The sequence below is a fragment of the Nothobranchius furzeri genome, chromosome 1, assembly GCF_043380555.1.
Source record: "Nothobranchius furzeri strain GRZ-AD chromosome 1, NfurGRZ-RIMD1, whole genome shotgun sequence".
NCBI lineage: Eukaryota > Metazoa > Chordata > Actinopteri > Cyprinodontiformes > Nothobranchiidae > Nothobranchius > Nothobranchius furzeri.
Window position 1 is genome coordinate 70,735,309 of NC_091741.1, and position 12,078 is coordinate 70,747,386.

General features: G+C 41.8%; 1 protein-coding gene across 3 annotated transcripts in view; it reads right to left on the bottom strand.

Annotated features, from left to right (window-relative positions):
• arhgef37 (Rho guanine nucleotide exchange factor (GEF) 37) overlaps window positions 1-12,078 on the bottom strand; it is a 69,930-nt gene that overhangs the window by 20,068 nt on the left and 37,784 nt on the right. For 2 of the 3 annotated variants that reach the window (XM_054739375.2, XM_070549999.1), the window contains 5 exons: window positions 8,151-8,635; window positions 1,300-1,423; window positions 974-1,121; window positions 662-861; window positions 437-567 (listed from right to left, as the gene is read on the bottom strand). In XM_054739375.2, coding sequence (XP_054595350.2) covers window positions 437-567; window positions 662-861; window positions 974-1,121; window positions 1,300-1,423; window positions 8,151-8,624 — 1,077 coding nt within the window. In that variant the 5' untranslated portion in view covers window positions 8,625-8,635. Of the gene's footprint in view, window positions 1-436; window positions 568-661; window positions 862-973; window positions 1,122-1,299; window positions 1,424-8,150; window positions 8,636-10,646; window positions 10,711-12,078 lie in introns of those variants that run through there. The other variant, XM_070549996.1, reaches the window with a different exon arrangement.

Here is a 12,078-nt window from a genome sequence, read left to right on the forward strand (position 1 = left end):
CATTTTCCAAACACGTGGTTCCTTATCTTTGTCTGCTACTTGTCAACGCAACAACAAAGGTCATCTTTCAACTTTAGCAGCCACAGACATGAATGAACCAATCAGTTTTATTCCATGTGGTGATTTTATTTTTATACCAACTATTATCTCTTAGAGTTTGAGATAAACTTGAAAAACATTATGAAATAAGATGAAAACATGAAGTTGTGAATCACACAGCACAGAAACAAACTGATCAGAGTTGAAGGCTAAATGCAAAAGCAATGTAAACAGCTGTTTTAAAATCAGGTCATCTTCTCTGTTAATAAGTACGAATGGAGCAGCTGGAGCTGAAGTTAAACACCTCATTCCTGTGTTGCTTCATCCATCCTTATGGGTTAGGGTCACCTGTCTAAGAGCTAACATGAGCCAACAATTCCTTCAAACAGCATCTCACCTTTGGTTTAATTCCAGTCTCGTGCTTTAGCTGCTGGCTGAAACGTGCCGTCTTCTTGGCAATGCTATGGGGGTTGAGGCGGTTGATCTTGTCCTTAATGGTCAGAGTTTCTGTCTTCTTGTATTTGTCAGCTACAAAACATGAATATTCCAGCTCCTCAATACAAGTCCTAGACCTTTTTCCAACTGCAGCATTTGTAATCTTTCCCATCTTTTACCCTCTTACCAACTTCTCTGAAGCGTTTGTATTCATTGATGCGACAGTTTAAGGCGATGGAGGTGAGAGCAGTCTTCTCCAGCAGCTTGAAGGCGGGGTGAGAGGTGTCGGTGTGTTTTTGGATGGTCTGCAAAAGGAGAGGATATCTGGCAATTCGCTGCACCGGCATCACCAAGAAGAAACTCAGAGACGAGGCGTTGACCTCAGGCCTGGGGGAACAAACAGGGAATTATTATTATTTTTGTGAATGTATGAGAAATAAAGACATGCAGAGCCTGTTTTTCCCAGTATGAAAGAGGCAAAACAAGTACACAAACTCACGCTGAGGCCTTAATGATTCTAACAATCTCATTCCAAAGAGCCTCTTTCTGCTTGTAGCTGTTCTCCACTATGGAGATCTGATTGTAGTAAGCCAAGTATTCCTTATAGGCTGCTTCGATGTCTGAAGAGAGGCTGAGGAATGAATCACCTGTTGGGAGAGGAAGATGTAACATTACTTTTTTATGTACGGGAAAAATAAGATTTCACTAGCTAGAATGAATTTTATACAATTGAGTATATGTATGATTGTCCAGGTCAAGCAGCACTTCCTGTGATTAAATGTTTCAGGTCTGAAGCAGTAAATTAGGCTGGGCTGCATGTCTTACAGAGGGTTTGTAAAAACTGAGGTTCTCCGGATGGCCTCCGGTCCAAAAGGCTGAGGAGACGGCTCGACACCTCCATCACATCCTCGATGTAAAGAAACAGCCTGTCCAGGTTGGCTAGAGGAGGCTGTGGTGGTTCAGGAGAGAAGATGTATTCATAAGAAAAACACAAATTAAAGAATCTGCTCTTTAGCAGATTGTCTAGTTTTTGACTATGATGTTTAATTAGGAAGCAGATATTTGACACTCTGCTACAGTGTTGTAATGCAAAATATTCGGTTTATTCCACAGTTCCTTTACACACGTGTCAAAATAGAAATTTTTGCATCAGTGCATACACATTCAACAGATAACGCAGAGTATGTCTTTGTTTTGTTGTTATGATGGTTTCATGCACACCTGATCAGATCTGCATGGTGCAGTTCTACTCGCAGAAACAAAAGGACAGCATCGGATTTCAGAAATGTTACGTTTTTGTGCTCGTCTTATTTTCTCAGATCTGTGATTCACTGAAGCAAAGTTTATGAAAATAGAAGAAAATCTTAAGATCCCAACATCTGTCCAAAGGTATATCAGAAACAACATAACTGAACCTTAACAAAAACTGTTAGGCTGAGGTTAAAGTTGATGTTTATTTATTTGGCAGATGCTTTTAGCCAAAGCGATGTACAATTTTTAACTTGTAGGGCATGTTGTGATCTGTAGGGGAAACCGGAGTACCCGGAGGAAACCCACGCATGCATGGGGAGAACACGCAACTCCACGCAGAAAGGCCGCAGCCGAGTTTCGAACCTGCAACCTTCTTGCTGCGAGGCAACAGTGCTAACCACTGCGCCACCATGCAGCCAATAGTTAATAACTATTAAACTTGTGGGTGTGACAGAGTGGCTGAACCCTAACCATACAACTACAAACCGATCAAGGAGGAGGTGGGGTTGAAAAACACACAAAACATTTGAGAGGAACAAAGGTGAAAGAATGTAGTTTGGCTGTGTTTGCAGAAGCCTTGTTTAAAGTCTCCTCCAGCTGTTATCAAGATGAATGTAACAGACGTACCATGAAGACGTGGAACAATCACAGTCATGCTTTGTACCAACTAATCAGTAACAATCATAAAACATGATGTCACACACACACACACACACACACACACACACACACCCACCCACCATTTTCTCCTTTTTCTTTGAGGTAAGGGAGAGGTCTGGAAAAAAACACTTCACAAAATAAAACAATGAAAACAGAAATTTTTTCAAGAAGAGGAACATGGACACAGTCCATGTGTAATCATTTAGGTTTTGGATAATAAATCTTCTGACTGAGACAACATTTATGAATCTGCATCAGTTTTGTGCTGCAGCTGATAGAATACATTAGGGATGGTCATTTTAATAAGAAAACAGCACATGGTAGAAAACAGAACAATAAGCACTTTTTGTGGGAAAACAATCAGACAACTCATCCATCTCACAAAGCCAGCATTCATGAAGCAGTTTTGTTTTTCTCTTCAGCTCTTCTCCACTCTGCTGCCTCCGTCCAATTTAATGTCTGTTTTCACCTCATTCATTCAAGCCCACAATCTAAATCCATCTTCTCCTATGTTCTTAATCAATGTCTTCCCATCGCCTTATCTCAGCATTTTCTTTTTTCATGATCTAAAAGCTTTTCGATTTTTATTTCTTTGCATTATCTTTGTCACCGTTTGTCTCTCCTGGTTATCATCCTTGTGATTACCCTCAACTCAATCACTTCAGCACACACAACCTACATCCATTTTGTTTTATGAGGTTTCATTTCATTAGCAGAGCGATAACAAATGATTATTCCTCAGTAATAAGCAACACCTCAGTCATAATGAAACACCGACACCACTGAGTCATCATGGGGGCTGCAGCAGAGCGGCGCTCTGGGATGCTGCAGAGCTGCTTCAGCACCAAGTGACAGGTTATAGTCATTATGAAGAACTTCAGCGGGCATTACCTTGAAACTTCCACATTTTACTGATCCATTGGTTTAAAATGTACAAATATAGAAAACATGTAATTACATGTATTTTTGCAAATAAGCAGTATTGTGGCAATGACCTTTTCTTAATATGCGTACTTGTCTGAACTTGTGTACTGGTAAAACGTCAATGTGAAACCAACTACCGTTTTAAGTACATATGGCAAGTACATCAAAGTTCCTGGAGGTGTTCTTGCTCCACCCACTGAATCGAAGACGCACCAACACATCCTTCTGCGAACTTGGACCAGCAAGGTATCCCATAATGCATTGGATCACAAACGGTTATATTCTAAACGGAAAATGGCAGAATAGAAAGCTCATAACTTTAAACGTCAAGGGGGTTCATTTGCAAACAGCAACATACGTCATCACTAAGCGCCAACTTCAAGGAAGAAGTAAACAAAAATGGCTGCAAGGTTACTGTTCCGTACCGGTGTGAGAGCCGCCGTGAGCTCCCGGGTTGCCCGGGTGTCCCAAGCTCTAGTTTTTGACTAGCATGGCGGCTGGAGGAATTCCCACAGATGAGGAGCTGGCTACTGGGCAGGAGAAGATCATCAAGAAGGCCACGAAGGAGAGAGCAAATCTGTACAGCATGAAGAAACCGAAGAGCTATGCCGGCCCCAAGTAAGACCGCCACCTAGTTCCTTCTATCATAAACAAGAGGATTGTGGGACGTGTCTGTGAGGAGGACAACACGGCTGTGCTTTGGTTCTGACTTCATGAAGGCAAGGTCCAGCGCTATCCATCCTGTGTTTACCTATAAACATCAGCTGCCCCTCTAACTTATTAATCTCTCATAAAAGCAGAGAGTTTGACTTGTTTTAAAAATTCCTCCAGAACAAGTAGAGTAGGACTGATTTTATCCATCAGCCTACAGGAACACCTAATGTCCTTCGGGCTCATCTTGTTCTGTCTTATCTTCAGTCTTTGTTTTACATGTTACATTTCCATGGACACAAGTTGTTTTGGGGACCTTTAAATTCAGTTTACTTGAACAAGTGTACGGTATGATGTTACACTCGGACCATTTAAATCCTCCACTCAAACCAATATAAAGATCTGAACTCTCAAAAAATTTGAGCTCCTTGCCAGCTGCTTTCGTGGTCTGCCTGTATCTGTTTTTGATACATGTCTGTGTTTAACCTTGGTCAGGCTGTACTGTGGAGAAAATTTTCTATTATTCAGGACACTGAGACAATGACAATAAAGTGGATTCTGATTGCTTTGTCAACACCTGTACAATAGAGCTCCGGACCCCACGTGACTCTCAGTTAGTAGACGCCATAAAAGAAGCTAAACAAACACGGATCGTAACCATGAACGTGAACGGAATCAGCTTGGATTTTACTTTGTCGGAGTTTACTTCACACTTAAAAACCGAAGAAATCATTTTATATAGTCAGAAATTAAATAGACTAAACATCTCCGACCCTTACCGTGCCCCTGGGATACTTTTTAAAAACGCCAGAAGCTGTCGGAGCGGACTTCTTACCAGACCTGGCCGGGGAACCCCTTGGGATTTCCCCGGAGGATGCTTGCCCAAGTGGCTGGGGAGAGGGAAGTCTGGGCCTCTCGACGCTACTGCCCCCGCAACCCGACTCCGGATAAGCGGATGAAAATGGATGGACAAATAACAGATTTACACGTAAGTAGTTTAAATAGAGTAATGTGCTGTTTGAATGTATAAACTGAACGCCAAGAGAAATCACTAGTCTGATTTTTTTTCCGTGAATAAAATAAATATGTCAGGCAGGAGCGTCTCAGGATCTGTCTGAGATCTGTCTCGGTGAGACAGATGACAGCAATCCAAAGTGCTTTTTATGTGTGATCTGACAATTGATCAACCATCGCTTAAAAATGAAATACAGCTTAGCCGGTTAATTGCTGTGATCATAAAACACGTAAACGGCAGCACGCAGAACTCACGAGGCAACGTTTTACGTGATGTTTACTTGTTGCTATGAGTAGTAAGACAGAAAAAGCCACGCCAAAATAAGTTTAGGAAGCTCACTAAGAATCGTAATAAAAGCATTTAAAATAAATACCACACACAGTTGAGGAAACGTTGGTTTAAGTACCTGATATGAAGTGGTCGCTGCATAAGTGAAAACCTTTACTCTCGGGATCCCACAGCTTCATTTTAGCCCGGTCACTAGCGCGTTTTACTGCAATGATCCAACGTTTGCGGCACTCCGGATCTTGGGGAATCCTGTAGATGGCTCATTCCTTATGTCGTCCGTGTCTGTTCCGCATCCTGGGGCACAACAGGAATCTACCATATTTTCTGTCTGAGTTTTCTGACAATAACAAATAGTCCAGCTGCCGGCTTCTACCTACCAATATGGCGCCGTTTCGATTTGAACTGTTGCATGCCGGGAGAAGTGACGTCAACTCCCGGAGCTCTATAGTCTCTAGTATAAAGAAATGCCTTGTGAGTCAATCTCTGTGGGAAAAAATCTCTTGCTTCTGTTTCAGGAACTAGTGAGCCAGAGCAGAGGTGAGCTTCAGACGGCAGGAGTCTTATTTCCTGATATTCGGACATCTCGCTTCTGATTGGCTAACAGCAACATGACTCTACCACTGACTCCATTCACTTTGCAAAGTTGGTATTTTAACTCCACAAATAACAAAAGACTGAAGGAGTTCTGCTGTGTTATGGAGCAGTTAATGCTAACAGTTAGCTTCTACTAGCTGAGACCATCGACATACATATATGGACAATGGGTTTCCATAGGCTGAATAACACGTTTTTGAGGAAAAATGGGAGGTGGCCACCACCGCCATTTTGACCGTGTCACAGGTTCCGTCAAGCACAGACAATTCCATGAAAGGGAAGAGATGGAGCTGAGGGTGGGGCTGTAAGGCTGGGATCAACTGACGACACCCGGTCGAACTAGCTACAAGCTAATCTGAAGCTAACCCAAAGCTAATGTGGAGGTGGGAGCTAAGCTAATGGAGGTAGCAACCTAGCTACAATGGAGTTAACTGTGCACAACACCAGAGCATCTGAGTCAGAGATACTTCGGGCTGACCGCTGGGTAAAACCGGGTGGAACACAGAGGTCTCTGAGACCTCCACAAGCCGGCAGCCGCATAGCAGACAGGAGCCGCTGCGATCAGACAGAGATGCACCGAGCTGCGGGGAGGCAAGAACGGGTGGAAAACATCAGTCTCCCGAGAGCTCCACAAGCCGATGGTCGGAACCCAGCTCCACCAACATGTTATATTTCAACCCATTTTCTAAACTGCAGCATTATGTTAAATGCACTGGGTTTTACCCTATTACATTTAAATTTCATGGTTAAACAGTACATGTTAAAAGCTAAGCTCAGCTCGGCAGTGACCTAAAATACATAAATATAATTTTACTTACCGAAAAAAATGAAGTGGAGACTCCTTGGACGCTCTATTAGTGCAATTAATGCCACAGCAAGTCATTTTGTCCAACAATTGCACAAACAATATCCAAACAAGAATATACAAACTCCCGGAACAGTTTCCAAGCCAGACCGAGGCTCAGACTGAGGCCTTTCCACGGAGCTAGCTCTGTGGTCACGTGTGTCGGATGCTCATTAATTATACAGAATTTTAGGCTTTTAATACATTTAAACAGAAGAGTGAGAAAAAAATTCACCCCCCTCAGAGTTGTCATGAGTGTAAACTAGATCATTTAAACAAAAAAAACATGTTTTGGTACCAGGCTGTAAACATGTTTATTTCTGCTGTGAAATTGGTATTTTTAACATGGGAGTCAATGAGGATTTGCTCGCTTCTGACACCAGCCCCCAGTGGATGAGGGTGGAACTGCAATTTTTCTTACTTCCGGGTTGGGACCAATTTTAGAGCCGCATTGTGGGGGATTGGCTGAGACTTGCTCTTATCTGTCCTAACTAAGCCATCAACAGCCTTCCCAGTCAGGAGCCAAGATGCTGTTTGTCTGAACGATAAACTTAAAACAGCGCTTGTTGCCGTGGCGTAACAAGAGTACGGATCTGTTCCAAATGCTGCACTTGGTATTTGATACGCATTTGATATGATAAGAACAAATCTGTCAAGTTTGCAAGAACATACTCTGGTATTGATAAACGGCCAACGCTGTCCAATTAGACCAGTCTCAGGTCATCTGGGGGTGAATGCATGATGAAGAGGAGGGCTTGAGCCAATTATAAATAACTAATAAAATACCATAAATAATAATAAGTGCGTCTGAAGTAGGAGAACGCCCTTTCACGAACGTTTGGTAAATAATCTATCTGGCAATGTGCAACTTAAAAACTTGGTGAATTTGAAGAAGCCATCAGCTGTGGTGTTTGGTTTGATATGTTGTAAGCAGTTGTGCTTTATGAAGGTTAATAGTTACAGTATCTTGTATGTATCAATGAACATGCACAGCACTGCATCACAACAACACTGAATTTGAACTAGAAAAAATGGAAACAATTCAACCCATCATTGTTCCTTTTATTCATCTTCTGGTGCTATCTGGAACTGGGTCTATGAGGCAGCAGCCTAAGGAGAGATCATCACCCCTCCCTCTCCTCAGCCACTTCCATCTGGCTCATCCAGAGGGACTCCAAGACATTATCTGGCCAAATATGAGATCTAATCACTCCAGTGAGTCCTGGGTCTGCCATGAGGTCTTTTTCCGGTGGGACATGTATGAAACACCTCCCCTAGAAGGCATCCTTATCAGATGCTCAAACCTCCTCAAGAAGCAACAAGTTATTCAAATGAAGCAGTGATGATATTTTTTGTGAACGTTGAACTTAATGAGACTGTTTTACTCTTTTAGCTACAGTGAAATGATGTTAGTCTTAATGTGGACAGGCTGCTGTGAGCAGTTCTTACCTGAAGCTGCTGCAGGCTGCTCCTGATATCCACTGAACATATTTGCAGCATTCGGAGGTAATTCCTCTCAGACTGGACGAGCTCTTCTATGGCCAGCTGCTGTCTTTGAGCAGCCCTCTCCTTAGCTGCTGCTTCCTCCTCTTTACTCTTCTTCCTGGCCTCCTCTGCCAGCATCTCCTCTGAAACGGTGTTTTCCCCTGACAAACTGTCTTGTGAGGGAAGCCTGAACATTGTTGGACCGGTGTTCGTTCCTATAACTTCTAGATTAACAGGCTCCGACGCACTTTCTTCCTCTGGGCTGAGCTTCTCCTCTCCTACCTCATCGCCCTTCTCTGATGAGCCATCGGACTTCTCTTGAAGTTCCTCTTTCAGTGTGCTTTTAATAGCACCCCTCCTTACTGCTCCTTGGGGACGCATAGAGGATGAAGCTGGTTTGGGAAGTATGATGTGTGGGAGCTTCCAGGGCACCTCCATATTGGTGATCACTACAACAAAGAGAAACTTGGCTTCTAAATCATGCCATTTCAAACCTTTGAGAGCAAAGTTAGGCACAATATATGATCAAATATTATCGTTAGCACTATTGAGATACGAGTTCTTTTTGTCAACATTAATTTATATCGGAAGTCATTCTGTGCAGGCCAGACAAATTTCAGAATCCAGAGCTGAGTCAGAGAAGGGGCAGGGCCTGGTGTCGGGAGGAGGAGGACGGTATTACCTACAACTTTTAGTTTAGTTTAGTTTGGTGCTGTCCTTGTACAATAAAACCAAAGACAATGTTAGACTTGACAAGCACGCACACACACACACACACACACACACACACACACACACACACACACACACACACACACACACACACACACACACACACACACAATCAATGTACAAAACTTAGCTTAGCTGATAAGAAACATGAGTGTTTACAAGTTTGTTTTGTTTCAGCCATTTGTTCACCTGGGAATTAAAAGTTGTACATTTTGTTAACAGCTTTATTGCTGAAGATGACGTTTGGGCTTTTCAGGAATTTCAAAATAAAATTCTAAATTTTCAGCTGAAATGGGAAAATGCACAAATGCAGCCAAAAATGGGTTTGGGGGTATTATTCATGAGGAAACATCATCACATGCTATATTTTATAATCGGCACATTGCGCAATAACACAACTCTCATCATTTTGATTAATATATTAAACTGAAGCTGTTTTGTTATGACTGCTTGACATAAAGAGCCATGTGAAAGAGTGTGTCGTCGGTAAGTGGCTTTGTTTGCATCACCGAGTGCTCCTTTAACTCTTGGTCATGAAGATGAACTCTGGACTGATCGAACCTTCAGAAGCAGATTTCATTCATCAGTTATCTCGTTCTGGTTCATGATCACTCTCAACTAATGAATCATCACCTAAATGCTGTCAGGTTTAGACTGACAACAACAAACCTGTGTTGGTTAAAAACACTCTATGGTATCTCTGTTAGCCATGAAACACTCCTTTGGATCAATCAGTTAGATTGCAAAGCAGCAGACCATTTCTTAACTTTATTGCAGTAAAAAATGAAAACTATTTCATTTTCCTCAAACTTTTGCTGTTTATGGGGGGAAAAAATGTCTTCTATCCATCATTTGAAGATGAAGTGATGCCAGGCCTAATGTCACTGGTAGCAGCACACACACACACATTTTATTTGCCAACAACTTGTTTTTACAGCTGCGCTGTCTCAGCAGCACACGTTAAAAGCTGCATACTGATAACAAATCTGATCCAGATGTGTGTCTGCTCTTCCTTATGTTAAAAGAAAAACCAATATAATATGATGGTAAAAAATATGATTAACAAATTCAGAGAAATACATTCTCTATGACGATATTACCAGTAATATGTGCCATTATTGGATTTGATTTAACACACCACAACTTTTTATTAATCCACTAATGCAGACTTTGTAATTTAATTAGGCTGAGAAGAGCTGCTGATAAAATGTCTCCGTTTACAGCGTATGTCACACAGACCTGAGGAGAAGCAGAGGTGCTGTCATAAATATTCAGAGCAGGAAGCAGCTCGTGTCGGCCCACCGGGGGGCCGGCCAGCTGCTTACGGAGCAACAAACGCTGCCACCACTGAGACAATTAGCCATTACATGGTTCAGCTGAGCCACCGTCTACGGTTTAGAGGATAGACCTGAACATCATCTTTGGCTCCGTAATAATAATGTCTGTGTGAGGAGGTAACTTATGATGCTGATTACAGAAATGTGCAGCTAACACCACACCAACATGACTGTGATGAATTATAAACATAATCATGTGTCACTGATAAAACTATGTGATGTCATGTGTTTGATGTCAGTTTTCCCCGGATGAAACCGCTCCACTGAATGCAAGGTTTTCCTATTTCTAAATCACAACATGATCAAACAGTCCTGCTAAACTACGGAGAAAATAAGGAGACGTGGGCACACAACCATGAACAGAGACGATAGGGTCTACACATTGGCTCACACATGAGACTGTGTCATCGGCGAGGAGAGCATGGGCAGTAGACGGCGACACCGTCTCCTACTGCCAGCGGATAAACGGAGAAGGAAGTGACGCCGTCAACAGCAGCTAGCTCTGAAAAAGATGGCAGTGGTGGTCGAAACGTCAGCAAAAGAGGTAAAAACTACTTTTTTCTGTGTTAAAAAATAAACAAGTAATGCAGTTAGGAAAAACACAGAACGCACAAAATATAGTCAGGGTAGTTTTAAAGATCTTAAAGTGAAAACCAAGTACAAAATCAGATCTGTGATTCTGTGATTTAAACTTCTGTTCTTCTGCTATAACAGCACAAAAACACTCCGAGTGCAGACCCAGCACTTCCACTCCTCCATCTTCAAACAGCAGGAGGAGCACCGGAGACACGTCGGGTGATACAGACTTTAAACCTCCAGAAGCTGTTGAGTTGTCATCATGCAGGTGTGTGACTCACTCACAGACAGTAAGCAGCCGTCTTCACACCCGGTATTAGAATATTTTCCCAAATGACCACTTGTGACCGCATCACACAAAATGAGTGTGAACAACCATTTGTTATTTTCCACTTAAATGTAATTCAGTAAGCAGCTCTGTCACAAAAAATATTTTCTACGGAATCTTTATCCTCTGAAAATGATGACGGGCATCAGTGGATTATGCCGGCATTGGCGGTACGTCTGCTGTAGCTCTAACAGTAGCAAACCAAGGAAAAAGTTTTTAAAAATATGCAAGCTCAATTTCTGCAATGTCTTCTTAGTGCGGTAGCAGTTGTAATCTAAGGTTGGGCTTGGATGTCTGCACATCAATATGAAGTGGGAAAAACACAGGTTAATTACATCAAACCACATCTGAACAGCCGATCAAGGCCAATATTTCTGGATTTTAACATTTCTTAAAACATTTCATTCATTTCAGAAGGAATTTCCAATAAATTATCAAGAGTTTGCAAAACTTTTTCATTCGTTTATGACTACTCTAATTTTACTTTATTACTCTAACATTTTCTAATATTACTCTTGAACTTTTAGTTATGACAAAAGAGGGTTTTTTTACATTGTTTCACTCATATTTAGACATAACCCTGATTTTTTCCTCCTTAAACAAAAGGTTAATAATAATAATAATAATAATGCATTGAACTTATATAGCGCTTTTCTAGACACCCAAAGACGGTTCAGCTCTTTACGACTCTAACTGGACATGACGAACGTTTTCACACCTGGCCTGTTTAGTCAGTGTAAATCAAACCCTGCTGTTGTCCTTGGTGCAGTCCTCTTGCTCAGATGTAAACACAGTAATCGCACTAGGGAACTAAACAACCGTATTGAGATTTGTTGGACAAGTGGTCTGTACGAATGCAAATCAACTCTAGAGAAGTTTGTTTAAAGTGAGAATGTGATCCGATACAATTTTGAGTATG